This window comes from Leptopilina boulardi, unplaced genomic scaffold (genome assembly GCF_019393585.1).
Source record: "Leptopilina boulardi isolate dan_hultmark-lab unplaced genomic scaffold, ZJU_Lbou_2.1 LbouV2_218, whole genome shotgun sequence".
NCBI classification, from domain to species: domain Eukaryota; kingdom Metazoa; phylum Arthropoda; class Insecta; order Hymenoptera; family Figitidae; genus Leptopilina; species Leptopilina boulardi.
In genome coordinates, this window is record NW_026137772.1 from 111,608 (window position 1) to 132,774 (window position 21,167).

Here is a 21,167-nt window from a genome sequence, read left to right on the forward strand (position 1 = left end):
TTTATTTTCACGTCAAATTTTGTAGAATAACGCGGCGCGGCTACGTGATCACGTTGAGCTAATTGTACTCCTGCGCGTGTAATAGCATCCAGAATTGGATCATTATTCGCGAATTATTTTAATTTATCGTATATTTCTCCTGACATGAAGGTGCGATCGCTACCTGTGTCAATGAGACCAATAATTTCTTTACCACTAATATTTATCGATGTGGTGATTGTGCAACGTTTCTGTGACGGTAAGGGCGGTGCTGGCCCTTTGTGTACGAAGCGCTTGAATGTACTGGCTGCCGCTAGTATGCCAACAGTTGGTTGTGACAAGGGCTTTGACATGAGTGATGATATGCTCGTCAGTGACGATTCTGTATTTTCGGTGGTGGGGAGCTCATCACTCGAGTCTGTGTACTCTGTCTCAGAATTTGAGTAGCATTTGTCATCATACTCGCTCTCGGAGTCACTAGTGAAATTTCTGCTGGCATGCGCTTGATTAAGCATTGATGCATTTCGAGGAATACACGTTGAGTCCTTTGCGGTGTGACTGCAACTGGGAATTGCACGGTTATCGATAATATCGCGGTTTTCTGAATTTATTTTCGTATCATGAGGATTTTCCGTATTTTTATTATTAATAATTATCGATTTGCCAGGAAGATCTATTCTCTTCTGGCATCTTTCTCGTTTTTTGGCGAAAAAGGGTTAGGTGTTTTGAAACCGAACACGGGATAATCGCGATTATAATTGCTAAACCAAGGTGGTACCTGTGGTAGCATTGGTGTTTGCGGGGGTTGGAGCGGTTGTTGTGCGTTACCGGGTTGGCTGAATTGCGTTAGAAATTGGTAATAATGGTGATTTTTATAACCTCGACCTCGTCCACGTCCACGGTAAGTATTGTGATTTCCATCTTTGCGTTTATCGTAGTGGCCTTTGTCTCGTCTCGAGTCTTTGCTACGGTCTCGACTTCTGCGCGTTGACGGTCTACTCTTCCCCCCTTTTCTTCGCGACGACACGGAACGTGAGGAGCGAGAGGAACTTTAAGTAGAACGGCGGCGCGATTTACGGGCCTGTGGTGGGGATGAAGGTGGTTTCTTTTCACCTTTACCACTTTCTACTTTTAAGTTTTCGTTCGACGGTAATTCTGCTTCTAGTCTTTTAATTTGTTGCTTGTTAATTTCGAGATTATTTAAACTAATTTTGGGTTCGCTTTTATTTTGTTTTTTGTATTTTTTGACGTATTGCTCTTTTTCGTTTCTTTTTGTGGTTCTAATTGTTAAGTAGAATCAGTTGTAGGGAGGGGTATTTCAATTGCATTTAACTGATTTTTATCACGTTTGTTACGGGTTTTCTTAGAATCTTGTTCGAAAATTTTCGTAGTAACTTCCATTGTTGCAATTTTTTCTTCCTATTTGCGAATTTTTCTAATTAAGCCGTCGTAATTTACGAAACTGTTGCGATCAAATTGCAAAATTAAGTCAGCATGAAGTACCGAGTAAATTTTGTCAAGTTGATTTTCCTCAGGTACTTTGTTTTGAAGTTTGTTATATAATGAACCTATTCTTATTACGAATTCAATTCCTGATTCGTCGTCGAGTTGGACAGCGCGTTGAATTTTATTAGTGATGCGTTGATCATCATGAGATTCGACAAATATCGAACGAAATTTGGCTGAAAATTCAGCCCACGTGTTCCACGAATTGCGAAATGTTGCGAACCATGTGTACGCAGATTCGACAAGTACTTGGGATATCGTTGACAGTGCGTCATCGGGATTGATGTTTGATGCATTTAATTTGCGTTCAAGTTCGTCAATGAATTCGTCTGCGTCTAGGTTTCCTGGGAATTTTAATTCTCAAGATTTTACAATCTTGTGTAAATTGGCATTATGAGTTCGATGTACTGGTGGGGGTCTCGCGATAGGTTCTTGAGTGTTAAGTGGTGGTAAGTTAGAAGAATCACCTGAAAATTGAGCTTGATCGAATTTTTCTGGTTGTTTGCTAAATTGTAAGGTTCTGTTGCGAAGAGGGGTACGCAGCGAAGGTGTTGGAGCTAGTGGTGGGGCTATAGTTGGTGCCATTCCCGTACTCGTTGTAGCGTAAGTCCCTGTGTTTGTAGTTGTCACTGTAGTAGTGGTACATGTAGGTGGTAGGGATGTAGGCTGTGTTACCTGCTGTGTACTAGCGCGATAGCCAGGGTCAATTGATTCCCATCGAGAATCGTGAATGTATTTTAAATTCATCGTTTTGTGTGGTTTGATTTATGAAAAGGGTTTCAAAACGTGCAACAACTTGTTTAATTACTGCGTTAGAGATTGGTGTTTTTGGTTTTCGACCGCGACGCGTTTAAATTGTAACTTTTGGTGTTGTCCCTGTGTTAACGGGTATAAAAAATGTCGACTCATGGCTGCCAGATTGGTTGCCAGTAGCGTTGTGCGTTTTGTTGTTGACATTTTCGTCTATTGTAGAATCTCTATTTGGGGGTTCTAAATTCAAAAGGTCTTGGTTGAGAATCACTGACATTGCTTCATCAGTGGATGTCTCTTGTGGCGCAGAAAAATTATCTTGTGAATTTTTTGTTGTTTTCTGTGGGGGAGGAGTGGTGAACATTTTGTTTGTTCTTGTTTGTGATCTTGTTGTCGCTCTTTGTGGTGGGGTAATTTTCTTTTTAGTCATTAAAAAAAGGTGATAAATTTTCAAAGTTCATTAATTAAAAAATTTTATTTGGTGATTTTTTTTTAAATTAATCCAAAAAGTAAATGTTTTAAGTTTTTATTCCTTTTTATTTAAATTTCACTCTTTTTTTAAAGAAGGAATTTATTTGTTTGGGGGAAAATTTTTTTTTTTTTTGGATAATGAAATAAAATTAATTAGTCATTTAGACAATAATAATTTAATTTGCAGATGAAGGAAAAGGAACTTTTAATTAAATTTTGATTAAATCACAGTTTGTGGTTTTATAATTTTAAATATTATAATTTGAAAGAATTTTATTTCCTAAGAAATGACTAAACCTTGTGAAAAACAATGATGAGCTGTGAATGTAAACACAGCTGTGTTTTGATCGCGTAACCGAACAATGGGTTTGGTGTCCTAAAGAGGCGTTTTTTTAGGCAGCATTTATTTTCTAATTAAAATAAAATTGACCATGGTAATTCTTATCACGAACAACACTTCAAAATTATCAAAAATTTTACACAGAAACAAAAATTTTGCGAGTTTTGTATAGAAAAAGAAATAATATGCGAAGTTCTACATAAAAAAAATTACAAATAAACTTTCTATAAAGGCGAAGATTACATGAAAAATTATAAATAAATTTTGTGTATTGAAAGAAAGCGAAGCAATTGCGTTTTATAATAAAATTAGCGAAGAGTAATAATATTTATTATTTTAAAGCAATAGAATTAGAAGCAATTTAATATTAAGAATTGAGATTGGGCGAGTGATTAGTGTTTGTCAGGGAATTTTCATCAGTGTGTGTGCTTGTTTTATTTGTGATCATGAATTTGAAAAAGTAAATTTATTACAATTTTTCAAAATTCGCGATATATTAGCAAAAGGTTGATTTTACTTTTACTTGTAAAAATGAAAACAAAGTTTGGCTTTATAATTGTGACGAAAGTCAGAATTTTGCCATAAAGAAAATGTTAATTTTATTACAATAGAAAAAGCATGTTGGGTGCCATTTTTGTGACAAAGACACAAATATGGCTTATGAAAAATATACGTTGGGCGCCATTTTTGTGACAATCCTGACGCGAGATTTTATATTTTTAAGAAAGGTAATAGACGGGTTCGACTCGCGTGGAAAGCACAATGTACACAGGCGCAACACTCGATGAATATTCTCTGGTACGGCTATACTGGTGACAGAGAGTGAGAGAACGAAAGTTCACAAGCACTAAGAGATTGAAATGGTCATCGAGAGATGAACTTACCGCTACGATGACTCTCTGCGACAAAGTGGTCCTGATTAGTCGACAAAGGACAAACACGCGAAATACACAAATGCACTAGAGTAATCTTAAGCAATATTTTGTTAAAATAGCAATTTATTCAAAATGTTCAACCGATGAAATTGACTCACATAAAGTGACGCGCGTATTACAAGGTATGACTCGCTTCGCAACTCACAGCAATCTGCCGGTCGGCGTCGTGTACGCTTAGCACGCGGTTTTGTCGTCTGCTCTTCCAGATGTGAGAAATATCGCATCGATACGCGACTATCGCGAGATCGACAATCGATTAATCGAAGTCGAGCAGTAACGAGAATTCAAATTATTAATGCGGTTCGTTACATGTTTTAGTAATTTTGTAACCGCATACAAATTCATCTGATTTAGATGTTAAAGCAAAAGTTACTTGGCCTTTAGTTACAGCAAAAACTGTTTGTGGGTTAAATATATCGAGATCAATAATTTTATCAGCGATACCTTCATATAATATACTATATTGGTCGAATTTACAATTATCTAGATGTATGGTATTCTAAGAAGTGTGTCCTCCTTCTTGATCTACACACATTTCTTGTGATAAAGGACAGACTGTAGCAGATTTTAAGATTAATTGATTTGTTTCTAATTTTACTCTAGCTAAATGTTCTGATAATGTAATTTTTACGGAAGCTTGAACAGCGACGTCTTTCCAAGGTCCGAAAGAATCAGAATAACCCGCACCGTCACATGTTCCATCGTTTTCAATTACACCCGCTAGTGTTACTGGTTGTACTACAGTTTGATTTAATAGTAAACCAGCAATCGAGTGATTTACCGCAATGGTAAACCACTCTCCGTACTTCTACTTTACATTGTCTTACTTTACATTCAACTCTCGTGACCCATAGTTATACCCAATCATACCCCATGTTGATGATAGAAGAGTACAAAAGAAAACGGACATCAATGAAATCATTCTGTAACAGAATCTTTTTATGACTTATTAGTAAAAAGAAAAATCTAATCGGATTTATATTGATCATGTCTTACATTATTTCGTGGCGTATTTAATTCCCGGTTTATATGAGAAATTCGTAAACGATTTGCATGAACTACTTTGTGATCTTTTACAATTTAAATTTTAATATTATTTTTACTTAAAATTTCAATTATTTTATAAGGACCTGCATAATGATTCCTGAATTTCCCGGGTTTCGGAGCTAATAAAAGAAAAACGTAATCTCCTAGTTTAAAATTTATAGGATTTACATTTCTGTCATAATATTCGTTAGATTTCGGTTTAGATAAGACCTGATTACCGTATACTATTTTTTGTATTCCATTAAGTCTAGAAACTAATTCCATTATATATCCTTTGAATATAGGAGTTAAATCACCTTCTCGTAAGGGATCGCTTGAAGGGAGTCGAGCTAGACGGCCGAATTTAACTTCATAAGGGGTATGTTTAGTACTTTCGTGAACACTTGTATTGTAACTAAGCATAGTAACATTGTAACAATTACTATTTATATGATATTTATTGTAATTCAATTAAGAGAGAATTATCAATTTTTAATTATATAAAAAAAACAATATTTAATAGAAGCAAAATTTTAATAAGCAATGAAAATAGATCAAAGAATAAAGTAACAATTATTTTTCTTCTTTTTTGTTTACAAATCCAAATGTGATAAGTTTAAATAATTTATACAAATAAGTCAGGGGACAAAACTATATCAAAATCAATGCACTTCATTATAATTTTGTCGATCATAAAAAATCAATCATATCAATATAGGATTGAATAAGCTAAATATGCATATTAGACCCCAGACATAACTTACACACAACATACTCATACAGATTAATGAAACATAGAATGGAGAAGAAATCAAATAAATAACAAAATATAACAAAAAAGACTTATCACTCGTATAATGATGGTATGAATTCCGAGGACGGCGAAGCTCTGAAACCGGTCCGCTTTACAGGCACTACGTGGAGTTCCTGGAGAATCGTCAATATATAAAATAGTCTGAAACTCCGTAATTTTCTCCAATTAATGATTAGGTACTTCCACCAGTGTATTAATGATCAATTGAATTTATTAAAGGCCTTATTGGAAATATTGTCGGCTTCGGTCCTATCACTCGTCCCTCGTTCACAAATATTAAGAATATACACCCACTATTTATTTTATGCCACACCTATATATAAATATATATAAAAGAAATTTTACACTAATTTGAATATTAAATTAATTATTGAGTGAATTTTATTTTTAAAAAGAAATAATTACCGATGAGCCATCAGCAATGTACATAGGAGTGGCGTGAATATGCTACGGGTCGTTACGAGCAATAAGACCGAGAGGCCCCAAATTTCTACTTTTAATATCACGTATTAAAATACACCCCCCCGTTTACCTCGAAACTCTCCAAGTTCTTCACGATTCCCCGAATTTATGCGATATTTTACGGAAGGCCACGAGCAATTCTCGGAATTACTGCTACCAATCCTCAACACTCATACAGAACTCACTACCAACACATCGACAACCCTATGACTCATGAACATTGAAGATTTCATTCCTTTCAACATCGAGCCACTGGTCCCATTCATTATTAACATCAGTGTATTGTTTTCGAAATTCTCCTAATGAATGATGTGAACGTTCTAAAGATCCGTTAGATTGAGGATGAAGAGCGGTTGTCCTCAATTTTTTTATTCGGAAACGTTTTGTAACTCTAACTAAAAGTTCACTTAAGAAATTTCTACCCTGATCTGTTAAAACGGTTTTGGGTTGCTCCAAATATACAAATGAACCTTTTTATGAATGCATCAGCAATAGTACTGGATAATGTATTTTGAAGGGGGACTGCAATACAAAATTTAGAAAACAAATCTTGGATTGTAAGGATATATTCATTACCATTTTTAGTTGGTTTCAAAGGACCTACAATATCCATAGATTTAGATTTTCTAATAATTTTCGATGGTTTTTAAACAATCCTAAAATATTTTTATATGTTTGGCTTAGAGATTCAGATTCTTCTCCTTTTAAACATAAAGAAATCAAAAATCTTTTATTCTTTTTTTTAATTTCTTTAATTTGGCCGATTGTTAAAGATTGTCGTGAAATTATTTTGTTATGTTCGATTAATTTGCGGGCACCTTCATTCGCATGGTGACCCGTTTGTAGATACGAAATATACAATATTATCGGCACGATATTGAATAGGTTCCTTTTTTTGTATAATTCTTCCTTTAGTCGTGTTAATTTCCGATATTTCATTCGAAAAATTTTCTGAAGAAATAGAACTTTCTGAATCTGTTTCAGTGTCCGAGGCGTGACGTAAGTATCTTCTTTTTCTAGCTTCTTTTCTTGGGTTAGGGAAAGGATTCATTCGAGGTGTTGATTTTTCTTCTTCTGGTTCTACAATTGGATCAGGTTGTAAATCTTGATTTTTATTACTGAGTGGTAAATTTATAGGTAAATTCATTTTATTATACACCTTGAGAATCCGGTTTTTTCGGTACTATCCATAGTGGAATATTATATGAAGAATTGGAAGGTTTAATAATCTTTAATTTTAACAATTCTTTCATTTGTTTTATTATTTCTTCTTTTAAAGCATGATGAAATTTGTATCGTTTTGTATTGACAGGAATATCATCTATAGTTAGAAGTCGATGCATAATGGCATTGGTACCCGGTAAATCGTCTCCCGGTAAATAAAACATATGTTTATTTTTTTCCACTAAATACAGAATATGTTGCCGTTCTTTTTATTTTAAATGGTCGAGACGCAAGAATTCCGCAATATTACATTTCTTTAACTGTTCTAATTCTTCTTGGTCTTCTTGATAATAAGGGTTTGAAGGATCTAAATAAAATTCATTGTTTTCTACTTCTGGATCTAATCCTTTGGTTAAATCATGAGCATTAACGTCAAAAATGTATTTCTCTTCGATATTATTTAAAGATTGAAAGGAATTAAATTCAAATTCAATATCTGTAGGTTGAACAACGTCTATAGCAAAGATTTTAACATCATTGGCTTCGGATAATGGTTGGACATTGTGATATAAATTATCATTATTTTGTTTTTCATCAATTTGCCGCGTTTTATATTGGAAAGGAAATTTTCGATGATCTATAGTAATTATTGCATTTTTAAAATCGATTATTGCTTTTGCATCCTGACAGAATTGAGCACCAAGAATGGCAGAAGTAGGCATAATTATGTCATTTAAAACGACTTGGAAAGTAGAATTTACTCCATAAACATATATATTAGTATATCCTAAAGTTGTTATATGATTATTACCGACTCCTTTGAGTAATTGTTTTTGATTTGTTATTAAAGGATCTCCTGGAATCATCATACGTTCTTTGATTACGTTTGGTTCTGAACCCGTGTCAATTAAAAAGTCACTCCTTTTTTGAGTTAGAGCATGATTAATTGTCATAAAAGGCAATCTACCTAAGACATTAATATCTTCAACACTGCAAATATCTCTGGTTTCTTAATTGATACTTTCTCTTCTTTTTAAAGTTACGCGTAAATTATCTATTTCTAATTTTTGTGTTAAGAAATTGATTTTACATTTTGATGTTAAAAAAAACTGAGTGCCTAAAATTACATCATATGGAATAGGTGTATTATTTGGAATAATTAAAAATTCAGTAATGTATCCTCCTATTTTTAAATTAATTGATCCTAAAGTTTCAGAAGATTCTCCACCTATACCGAAGATTTTATAGATATTATTTTTATTTATTGAATGAGATTCTGGAATACATTTTTGTTTTAATAGATTAGCTTCTACCCCTGTGTCTAAGAGTAAACTAATACCTTTTTCTGAATTAATTTTGATATCAATGTACGGGCAAAATTTCCTTTGTGTTTCGTTTACGACGTTAATTCGCACGGTAGGTCTGCTGTTTTGGCCACATTCCCTGAGCGCATTGGTGTTATTTGAGTCTTCATGTTTGCGTTCGGAATGGGGAGACTCTGGCCTTTCCCTGAAATCTTTGATTGTTAAATAATCTTTTCCTACATTCTTCTAATGTGTGACCTATGCCTTTGCAATATCTACAAATTATTATTTGGGTTGGGTTCATCGATAATTGATTAACAAGACGTCGACATGTTGCCGCTGTATGACCTATACCATTACAATTTTGACATTGTAGTTGAGATCGCGATTCTAACGGATTTTGAATCTTTTGTTGCATATTGTCAGGTTTGTAAAACGGATTTTTAAAGCATTTTTTAGTATCATGTCCCGGTTTACTACAAATTTGACAAATTAGGGAATTAGAAAGAGATCTACAGGTTTTAGCCTCATGTCCCGGTTTACCACAAATTTCACAGACTGCAGAATTAGAAAGAGATCTACATGTTTTAGCCTCATGTCCCGGTTTACCACAAATTTCACAAACTAAGGAATTAGGATTAGTAATTTGACTACAAAATTTAGAATCATGACCCGTTTTTCCACAAATTATACAAGGTTTGATTTTAAAACAATCAGATGCTTTATAACCTGGTTTATTACAAATTTGACAGGTAATATTAGTATTATTTTTTTTTTTTGGAAATCTTGAGTATTATGATCATTATTTTTACAGTTATTACAAAATTTATCATCACGCAGACTGCAATCGGTTGCTTCATGTCCTTCTTCTTTACATAATTGACATGTAAACATTTCTTTTTTTCTTACAGGTTTTGAATCTGAAATTAAATTATTTCGCCTACCTTTTTGTGTGACTAATAATAATAATAATAATAATCTACTCCAATTATTGTCTCTTGGGCCTCACCATAAATTTTGGTTCTAATTAATTTCACAAGATTACCTTCAGCCGCTGCTGCTACCATACTTTTAGCATCTGAACATCCTCTTAAAAAGATATTAATAGGGATATTAGTACAATTAAACTCTGGAACTGCATTTAAAGCATCAGCTAGACTGACCGTTTGATTTGCATTTAAAGCCATTTCGGTAAAATTTAAATTTTCTTGTAACGTTAGATTTTTATCAATTAAAGTATTATCAATAGTATTTTTTTCAATTAATGTTTCATTTGTATTTCAAAAAGGAATAGTTGTAATATCATTAAAACTCGAATTGAAATCTAATTGTCTTCTAACAGTTTCATCTGAAGTAAATGAATTTTCTGATAATGAAATATTAGCAAAATTTGATTCAAATTGAGATTCCACTATTGGTGTAGAGGTTGTTAAATTTTCTAAATTATTTTCACTTTTAGATGGAGATCGTTCTAATTGTTTTCCTGAAATAAAAGGATTAAAAGCTTCAATTTCATTAGCTAAACACGTATCGGCTTTAGCTTGACTTCTAGTTATTCTAGCATCACTCATAGGATATAAGGATATGTAAAGGTAGTAAAAATAAACTCTACTTTTGAAAACAAGATTAAATGTATTACAAAACTTTATGATATCCTCTATTACAATGTGTTGATTTTTTTGGTATTCTATATGTTTTTTTCCAAATATCTTTACATGTAATGCAAGTTTTTGGGTTATTATTGTGTTTACAAATACTTCGTCGAAATAATACAATTTTAGCATCTAAATTTAATTCCCTAAATACTTTGGGATGAAGTACCCCTTTTGGTAATTTAATCTTTTTTCGACAGGTGGCTCTGGTGGCTGATATACCTTATAATTTGAAAGAGGAGGATTAGAACCCACACAGCATCGAAAGTTTCCTAAAGCTGTATTAAAGTTGTAGTGCCACTTCGGCAAATTTTAGTGGCAAAGCTTAAGGTATCACATCGGCACTAATCGGAGTCAAAAGTTTGTAGCTCGCATTACTACTTCCCGCACTATACTTTCGCCCTCAACCCCCTATACTCTCAGCCCATACTGTACCTACTTCTACAAATACACTCGTACACGTATACCCCACACTAGCAGCGATTGGAAGGAGAAGAAGGTTTGACAACGTCGCTATAAGTCTCGCTTTGACTACTGTGGACTACTGTCTCTCTCTAACTAATGTTACCATCTTGCGATGTTGCCACATCAAAGTTGCCTAAAGATTTAAATTAAATCTTTAGTACAAGTTTAGCTTAAAATAAGTTGCCAGAGAATTTAAATTAAATCTTTGTTAAATTTTCAGTACAAAAATTTAATAAAGAAAATATATTTATTATTTACAAATTATATATTTTGTTAAACTTTTATATTTATGTATATTAAATTGTTAAATTCATATATATTTTTTTTTGTTGAATTTTCAGCGGAAATAACTTCTCTTTTTATTTAAAAAAAGGAATTGTATCGAAAAAATATTAATTGTAAATTATGCAGTCAATTATAATAAATAACTATTTAGAAATGGAATAAGCCTAGCCGAAACCTATCTCCTGAATTTTTCAGAAATATGGCCAGATTCTTCCCTTTCACTAGGCATTTTTCAATTGATATATTTAAATATTGAACCAATTATTTTCTATTTTGATTAACCACTGGTCTGACAGGTAAGATGATTTGAAAATTCTCTTTTAATTATGATTTTACTCTTTAACCGGCAGTGTTCTGTTTACTATCGGTTCTGTATTTTATTTCAATTCCTTTTTAAGTAATATAAATTATTAAACTTACCGATCCACGGAGTTCTTGAACACCATTGATAGGGAGTGAATTGGGAATTAGGAATAATTCGAAATTTTTATATTACAAAAGAAAATAAGTAATATATGTTTATCAAAAGTCACAAAAAATATATACTATATGAAACATATCCCTTATCCGAATACGGTACAGTCACAGCCTATTTACTCTTTGAATATTTTAAGGTACACGGTTTAAACCTGAGAGTTTTCTAAGGGAATAAAACTATTCTAAATAATCTCAAACAACTTAAAATTCTAGTTATATTGAAAACTGGGTTCGTCATATTCCAGGAACAACTGTTCCATTCTCCTGGACAGGTCTCTACGTCTATCGGCCTGATAACGTAGCTCTTCTTCTTTTTCTATAAATTAAAATAGGATATCTTTCCTTAATTTATGACGCAATTTGAAACAGCAAAGCATATTATCCCATTTTACAAGCGATAGCGTAAGCGAAGCATAAAAAAATAAGCTTATAGCAGATAAATACATGCACAATTAAAATAAAACATTTTCTATTCTAAGGGACTTGGCTTTAAGGTGGTCTCTTACTCCCCCCCTCCCGAGGTTCTCTGTAGGGGATAAGTAATTTTACTGGGAACCTACCTAATACTCTACCACTTTCTGTTGCGATTTCGTAAACTGACGGTCCTAATACGCGTACTACTGTATGTGGTCTTTGGTTTTTCCCTCCGAAACCTCGGGTGATACCATTTTGAGCTGATGACGTGATTAACTTTTTGCACATAACTCTGTCTCCTACTTTGAATGTCGCGTGTCGACGTCTTTTGTCATAGTTTACTTTTTGACGATCGAAAGCGCTGTCCATTTGTAAAGATATGAGATCTTGCAATACTCTAAGTTTTTCTATTCGCTCTATCCATTTTTCTTGGTTTTCGGGTATAGGATCTACCGGTTCCTCTACTCTATTGCGTAGGTTATTAAAGGGTGTCGGTTCTATGGCAGTATTCATAAATGATGGACTTACGCCCGTGCTTCCGTGTACTGCCGTATTATATGCAAAACGCAAAATTATTCAAATATAAGTCCCATTTCTTGTGATTTTTCGATACATACGCGGAAATCATTGTCTTAATCACTCGATTTACCCGCTCAACTGGATCTGACTGTGGGTGGTAAAACGGAGTGACGGAATGTTTAATTCCGTAAGCCTCGGATATACCTTCGAACGCTTGATTGACGTATTCCCTTCCGTTGTCTGAATTTCCGTCGGTAACTTTCCATCCGTGGAATTTCCTCGGGGATTCCTCAACTTCCCTCATACGTTGGCAATACCAAGGGTCTTCGACTGGGGTCAAAGCAGCTATTGGTAGCGCCATCTCCTCTTCATACACTCTTGATAGTGCATCTGGGACAAGGTGTTCCGAACCTTTCTGATACACTACGTCGAAATCGTATTCTAGGAGATCGAGCACCCACCGAGCCAGCCGTCCCGTCGGATTATGCAAGTTATGCAGCCAACGTAATGAGCTGTGGTCAGTGATGACAGTAAAGTGAAACCCCTCGAGGTAATGACGAAATTTCTTAACCGCCCAAATTACCGCGAAACATTCCCTTTCGGTAACTGAGTATTTTCTTACGGCTTCCGTGAGCGTTCGACTCGCGTATGCTATTCAAACGGTAGCGTAAAGTCGGGGTACGTTAAAGTCGGCGCAGTCGCAATTAATTCTTTCAGTTGTCCGAACGCGCTTTGTTGGGATTCGTCCCATTGCCACGGAATGCCTGTTCTCAAGAGTCTGTTCAAGGGTTCAGCTAGTGTTGCTAATTGAGGGATAAAATGTCGGTACCACGATGCCATTTCGAGAAATCGTCTCAGTTGCTTAATTGTCTTTGGCTCGGGGTAGCTTTGAATAGGTTCGACTTTTTCTGGGTCTACTTGTAAACCTTCGTGATTTACGAGAAATCCTAAATATCGGGCGGTTTTTAGACCGAACTTGCTTTTTACTGGATTAATCGTAAGACCTGCTTCTTGTAAACGATCGATAACTATCTTTAACCATTTCTTGTGATCCTCGAGAGTCTCAGTCACTATCACGATATCATCTAAGTATGCGTATACGTATGGTTCCATTTCCGGACAAATAAGGGAGTCGATTAGCCTTTGAAAAGTCGCTGGTGCTCCCGACAGGCCGAATGGCATACGTGTGAACTAAAATAGTCCCATACCTGGTACTGTAAATGCGGTATATTCTTTACTCTTTTCCTCTAAGGGAATCTGGTGATAACCCCATTTTAAATCTAGTGTCGTGATGTATTTCGCTGCCCTGAGTTTTTCTAAAATCATATCCATATTCGGTAGTGGATAAGCATCGGTTTTCGCTACTCGGTTTAATTTACGGAAGTCTATACATAACCTATACGTTCCGTCTGGTTTTTGGACCATTACCACCGGACTAGACCAACCACTTTTGGACGGCTCGATGATACCTTCTGCTAACATTCTTAACGCGTCATCGTGCATCGCTTTTAAAACTTTAGGGGATACCCTATAATACCGTTGTTTTATCGCGGGGTGATCTTGCACATCGATGACATGTTGGACGCGGTTGGTAGCTGGTAAATTACCGGGGACTAATCGAAGAAGAGAAGAAACAAATTTTTCTAAATCTTCTCTTTCTTCGGCCGAAATTGTTTTAAGGCCGTTTACTTGGTCTGCTTCCGGGGGGACATTTTCACCCTCTATACTAATAGCTTCTACACCCTCTTCAGTACAGTGATGAACAGAGTCTGGGAAGTCGGACATATACCAAGCTCTTCGACTACCATCGTGTATCACGCCGAAGGTGTGGATAAAGTCTACTCCCAAGAAAACTTGTTCACCCATTCCCGGGACTATCAACACCTTCATCATGCGGGACACACGATCGACTTCTATTGGGAGATAGCAGACAGCTTTTACTGGATGCACCGTTCCGTCGGCGGTCATGACTGCTTTTTCGGTTGCTGGTTGCAATTCCGCTTTATACTTTTCGGCAATTGCTAAACCGATATCTCCTAATACAGTACGTGAAGTACCATTATCTATTAGGGCTTGCACGTTGGGGGTATTGCCTATCCTAATGTTCGTGAATACCCTCAAATTGAAACCTTTATCCTCTGGCGGTGGTTCTTTTACTTCTAACCGCAGAGGTATCGACTCAGAATTTTCTTGTGGCGCGGTATCCGTTTTTAATTGGGCCAATATGGTTCGATTGCCCTTCCATGGGTACGCGCTGTTACATGCCTCAACTCGATCGTTGATTCGGACAGTTTGGTCAGCCTCATTTGGACGGGTGGCTTTCCTGTTTTTCGACTTTCTATCAACTTTCTTTGTAGGTTTCCGTGTACTATCTAGAATTTCGGGTACGGAAGAATCCACGGTTACTCTAATGTCTGGTGTTGAGGTCTGAGTTGTATCTAAGGAGGGTGTTACATCCCGGTAACAATTTTCCCTAATTTTCCTTAAAATTATCATTAAAATAAGACATTTTATATAATTCTATGATAATTTTACAATACTTAAACTATATGTCTTATTTTAATGTATTTATTTATGTATATATTGATAGGATAGAGTGTGGAAACGAAATCGATCTCAAAAGAGATATGACATTCGTTTTCACCATAAAAGTTCAGAAAGTTGAAAAGCTAAAAATAGGATATATGTAAGCAAAATGTGAAGCAAGTTCGAGCTTGTTTGTTTATACGCGTGAAGAATGTGAAGGTTGTGAAGATCCAAGTGTAATATGATCTTCAAAAGCCCATTGTCAGCATATAAAAGAGAGAATTCAGAAAGAAGAAGATTCAATGTCATACATGCGATGTAGATCATTACCATATAAGGAAAGTGATTCTATTTATAGATCACCCCTTCCTCAATAATATGACATTTCTCCCACTAATTAGCATAATCGACTAGTATATAAACAAGAGCATTTTCCATAAAGCTTGTCAAAAGTTCCGGTGCAATCTCTAACATCGTAGAGCGACCCTTCAGTTTACTTTCGCCATAATTATTGTATTCTTTCCTGATAGCCAATAGGTGCAAGAGAAGCAAATTAACACTTAGAATCAATAATTTAATAGAAATAACTGTCGTATTTATAACTATAAATACTAAAGAAATCTTGCATTATCTCTTTTTCTAAATTTGTCAATTTAGTATATGTTGCTTCTCTTACAACTGCTATAAAATTCATTCCTGTCAAGGTGCGAGTGACGAGAAATAACAATAAAGAATATTGCAATTCTTTAAATAGTTATAAAACAATCTAAGTCGTTAAAGTTACACAAGTGCGACCAAAACAAACTATTTCAAATCAAATCAAAACCAATTTATAACGACTAAGCTATAATCATCGATTTATCCGACTTCATTGCTAAAAGTAAGTAAAAGAATTGTAAACTTGTATCATTATTGTATAATCATTACTATATAATTATTATTTAATCAATAAATGTTATAAAAGGGAATATTTGACTTGTTATTGTAACGCAAAACCCGTAGTTTTGACAAGTGACCACGATCCTACATAAAAATAAATATCAGGCTTTACCAACCTGATTAATCAGTCTTATTACATTCAAGTAAATAAAATTCATTTTATTTAAAAACCACGCCTAGTTCGGAACGTAACAGAGGGGGAAGCGACCTTTACTTCTCCTCCTTCTTTCGGTTTCCCGAACAATTTTCGCACGATTTTGTTTTAACCCCCTCTTTTCCGCAACGCTTACAATAATCATTCCGATTGGGTCTAGCGCATCCTGTTTGAAAATGACCTTTTTTCTTACAGTTAAAACAAATTACTTCATCGGGGTCAAAATTACTGTCGGTTTTCTTATTTGATTCAGATCAAGTGGGGGTTTTCTCTTTGTCCAATTTCTTATCTGTCGGAGGGTACTTTTTCTTGTTCCATTGTTTTGGGCCAAAGATCGGTATTATTTTCGGAACTCGCTTCCGTTTCGATATCTGTATTCTGTTTCGAAACTTTTGACGGTTCTGGTTCTATCGCCGCGATTGTGTTCTGTTTTGATTTTACCTTACCTTGCCCTCGAAATGCGTATTCCGGAATTAGCGATTTCTCCGGCGGTGGTGGGGGTAAATCGTCGTCTGTTATCGCGGTTACTCTTTCGTATTCGTCGGATAAATCCGCGAGTCCGTTATAATCGTAAAACTCGAATCTTCTAATTGCCCTTCTGTAGTCTGGGCGAAGGTTGGCGTGAACTCTATCCATCTGTGCTGTCATGTCTATGTGCCTGGTTGACAGCTGGTAAAATCCATACATGCAGGTTAGGTAAGCGGCTGCAGATTCTCCGGGACCTTGTATTCTAGAGAGAATCTTTTCGTCTAGCCGGTCCTGAAACCTGGAGTCGCCAAACCTTCTTTGGAAGTGAGTTTACAATCTTCCCAGTTTGACCAACGTTGGCGGTTTTGTCGGTACCAGTGAGCCTCAACTCGCCACAAGAAATTGTCTATACTGGAATTTTTCTGTCAATCGAATTTTATTTTCCAGCTTTCGACAATTCTTGTCACGTCTCTAGGTGGTCGATTCTGATTTCGCGTACCCGTCTATTGTTTGTTTCTCTTGTGAGGCTGAGGTCGGGTTCACGTAAGGAAACAAACTGGTCGGGGGGTACAATGGGTCATTATTTTGGCCATATTGCGCTTGAGAGTACCGGTCTATTTTCTGTTGGTACCCTTGTTGAGGGAGAAACCGCCCCTCATTTCCACTCCGAGTCAAACCTGAAAACGATACGTTCGTGTTACCGTGAGTGACCGATTGAACCGTAGGTGGCGCTGACACGTTTGTTGAATACCGCGGTTGTGTGTTTTCTATAGTCGGGTACACATGTCCGTGATTGTCAAAGTGTCTATTTTGGTACGTTTGTGTCGACTGTCTTGTGACTGTTGTCGTTGTGTGACATGTCGGGCACAGGGACTTGCCCGAATCATTCGTGTGGTTTACGTTTCTGTTCTGTACACAACACATTTACACATTGACTAATGTGTTGTGTCCGGACACGAAACATTTCCCCATTGACTAATGTGTTGTGTTCTGATACGACACATTTCTACATTGATTATCGTTTCGTGTTAAGACACGACACATTTTCTCATCGAATAATGTTTCGTGTCCGGACCCGACACTTTTGAAATAAAGAAATGTTTTCGTGTTCGGACCTGACACATTTAAAATAATAAAATATTTTGTGTCCAGACACAACACATTTTCTCATTGAATAACGTTTCGTGTTTGGATACGAGACATAATTCTTTTTTAATCTTTCATGTCTAGTCACTGAAATATTTAATTAATTAATTTAATTTAATATGAATAATTTATTATTAATTTAATTAAATTTTTAATCTTTGTGATGGGGGAGGGGAGAGGATAGGAGAGTTGCTAGTTTTTGGGATTCGGACACGAAAACTCTTGATTATTTTAAAAGTGTCGGGTGTGGACACGAAAACATTTAATTATTTTATAAGTGTCGTGTCCAGACACTAAAACATTTAATTATTTTATGAGTGTCGTGTCCAGACACTAAAACATTTAATTTTCTCAAAAGTGTCTGGTTAGAACACGAAAACATTTAATTATTTTAAAAGTGTCGTGTTCGGACACAAAAACATTTAAAAAAATTTAAAGTGGCGTGTCCGGACACGAAAACATTTAATTTTTTAAAAGTGACTGGTCGGGACACGAAAACATTTCATTAATTTAAAAGTGTCCGGTCAGGACACGAAAACATTATAAATTATTAAATGTGTTTGTGATTGAACACGACACTACACACAATTGATTTGGCGTTTTGTTTCGTTTCCGTGTCAGTCCCTGGTCGGGCATGTAGTCGATACTATCTGTGGACTCTGGTTTTGTACCATTGTTGTCAGGGCCTTAATTTGATTCTGTATTGCAAAAATTGCTTATCGTAACTCTTGAGTTTCGGTTTACATTTGGGAAGTGGTAGTTTAGGGGTGGAAGAGTGTTGTGAAAATTTTCTGGTCTGAAGTGTTGTTCAATGCCCTGGTAATTGTTTTCTGTAAAATTGTTCCCCCCACCACTTGCTATTGGGCTTTCAGGAAGAGGAAAATTTCTTGTGGAACCGGGAGTATTAGGGGTTGATGTCTGTATTACCCCTGCTGGTATAACGAACGCTTCGTCACTTTCGTACCATGGTACATCCGTATGTCCTGACATTCGCGCGATTAATCTTTCTATGCGTTATTGTAATTCTTCGTAAGAACCTGAGGTGTTACAACCGTGTAACCGCAATTGTTCTTGCATTTCCTCAAAAGCGCGAACTTTTGTTCTTAATTCGTCTATTAGACTGGTTCCCGTTTTAATTTGGGTTTCGGATGTGTTCGCGGTTTCTTCCGATTCTATTTCCTCCCCAGATTTCTTTAATTCTGATTCAGGATTTCCCTGATTGGGTGTGTGGGTGGATCTACTATCGTCCGACATTTTTATTGACCAAAACAACTCAAAGAAAATTTAACACAATTACAATTTTCAAGAAATTTCACTAAAATTCCTAAATTCTTGAAAATTTCCAAAATTTCCTTAAATTCCAATGTTCTAATTAAGGAAATTGTTATTAATTTTTCAAAACACAAAACAATTGTTTTTAATTTTTGGTTAAATCACTTTATACACTACCAAATTTGAAAAATTATAAAATTCTCTAAAATTTCCAAAGTTTCCAAAAATTTCCGTAATTTTGGAATTTCCTTTTTCTGTTTGGAAATATTTATTTATTATTAAAGTCTGTTATTGGGATAATTTATGCGATTATTTTTTTCTAAATTTCATAAATAACCGATAAATTACCCAATATTTCTGGTAAATTTCCGGTTCACTATTTTGTTGACACTCGGTTCGGAAATTACCGCAAACTTGTTGCTGAATATTTTTAAAATTACCAAATTTTCCAGAAATTTCATAAATTTCCACACTATATTGGTAACTTTTCCAAAGTTTTCTATTAGTTACCAAAAAAACATTTTGAAAATTTATGGAGCTCGATTATTGGCAATAGTTAATAACTTGTCAAAATTTTATTTACTTGCACTCTTCAAATTTATTTACACTATTATTACTGTCTGATTTTATTTTCTCTAATTCTCTATTTTCACCTCTATCCCGGTGTGTCAATATTCCGAAAATTTTTCTAAAAAAAATCACTTTTTCTTATTTTTATAGAAAAAAAATTCTTTATTATTATCGCGATACTAATATTTTACTCTATTCGCGAGGGATAGTAGGGGGACACTGCTGGTATATTTTCCACATGCTGAAAATAAATGCATTTTTAAGCTACTACAAACATAATGAAAAAAAAATTTCATTACTATATATAAGCAATAAAGCAAGAGAAAAAAAAATTTTCTTTTTCTGTCAGACCAGATAAATGTCAATCAAATAAATTTTAAATTTTTCTTTTAAGTAAAAAAATATTTGACTTTACTCACCAGTAGTGTAGATTCTCGATTTTTGAAAATCATTTTCTATTACCGCAACAGAAACTATTATACAAGTACATAGTTAATTTGAATATAATATAATTATTATAAATATATATATATTAATATAATATAATATAATTAATTAATTAATATTAATTAATATTAATATTTGTTTAATTGATGACTGAAGACTAACATATTTCTTTATAAATTTGTTATTTTCTATTATTTAAATAACTAATTGATAAATAAACTATTACAGACTAGGCGGTGAGATCAGCCGGCGAGAACAGGTTGACGTCCATTTTCCTTGCCATGCGGTCGGCCAATATTTTCCTGTTTTCTCTCGGTTTTTCCATGCAAATTCACTATAAAGATGCCAAATGAGAGGACAATTCCTGGAACCCAACAATATCACTCATTTATTCCTATTTCTAATAATGAAATGATTTTGAGGAAATTTTCATCTTCAAATGAACAAAAAATTTTCCCAACACGAAAACGTCATTTGGAAAAGTGTTTAGTACAAAAACCTCTTACTCAAAAATATTGTAAAAGAAGAAAAACTTAATTGTTACTAGTTGTTTAACTTTTTTAAAAAATTATAATTTGTTTGTTTGATTTATATTAAAAATATTTAATTAACTATAATCACAAATAAAAAATTTTATGATTAAAGCAAGAAAATGTGTTTTTCAATAGTGTATCTAATTACAAACAATATTAATTTAAATCACTGCTAAAATTTATCTAAATAATTAAATATTTGCAATAATTCAATTATTTATAATACATTATTATTACAATTAGAATGAAAAATTTAATTTTTTTAATTTAAAAAATTGTTACTTTCATTTTGCAATAAAATTCAAAGTGGTAATTAATTTGATATTATTAAGATTATGAATATATAATTATATGAAATAAAAGATACATAACAATTTAAATAATAAAGATATATTATTAAATTATATTTTTGCTTCACAACTTTGAGAAATTGATCTTTTTAATAGAATTAAAAAAACAAATGATTTTGACTCTGACGTGAAATTCAAGAGGGTTACGTTTCGTACGCCAAATTTAGTAAAAAGTGAATTTACATTTTATTTTTTTTCC

General features: G+C 34.3%; 1 protein-coding gene across 2 annotated transcripts in view; it reads left to right on the top strand.

Moving 5' to 3' along the window:
* LOC127279570 (uncharacterized) overlaps nucleotides 1–20,585 on the top strand; it is a 77,691-nt gene extending 57,106 nt beyond the window's left edge. For both annotated transcript variants that reach the window (XR_007842656.1, XM_051301995.1), the window contains exon 2: nucleotides 20,314–20,585. Coding sequence is in view for 1 of the 2 variants with exons in the window: in XM_051301995.1 (XP_051157952.1) it covers nucleotides 20,314–20,325 (12 nt within the window). In the remaining variant the exon portion in view is untranslated. The remainder of the gene's footprint in view (nucleotides 1–20,313) is intronic.
* Nucleotides 20,586–21,167: the final 582 nt, after the last annotated feature.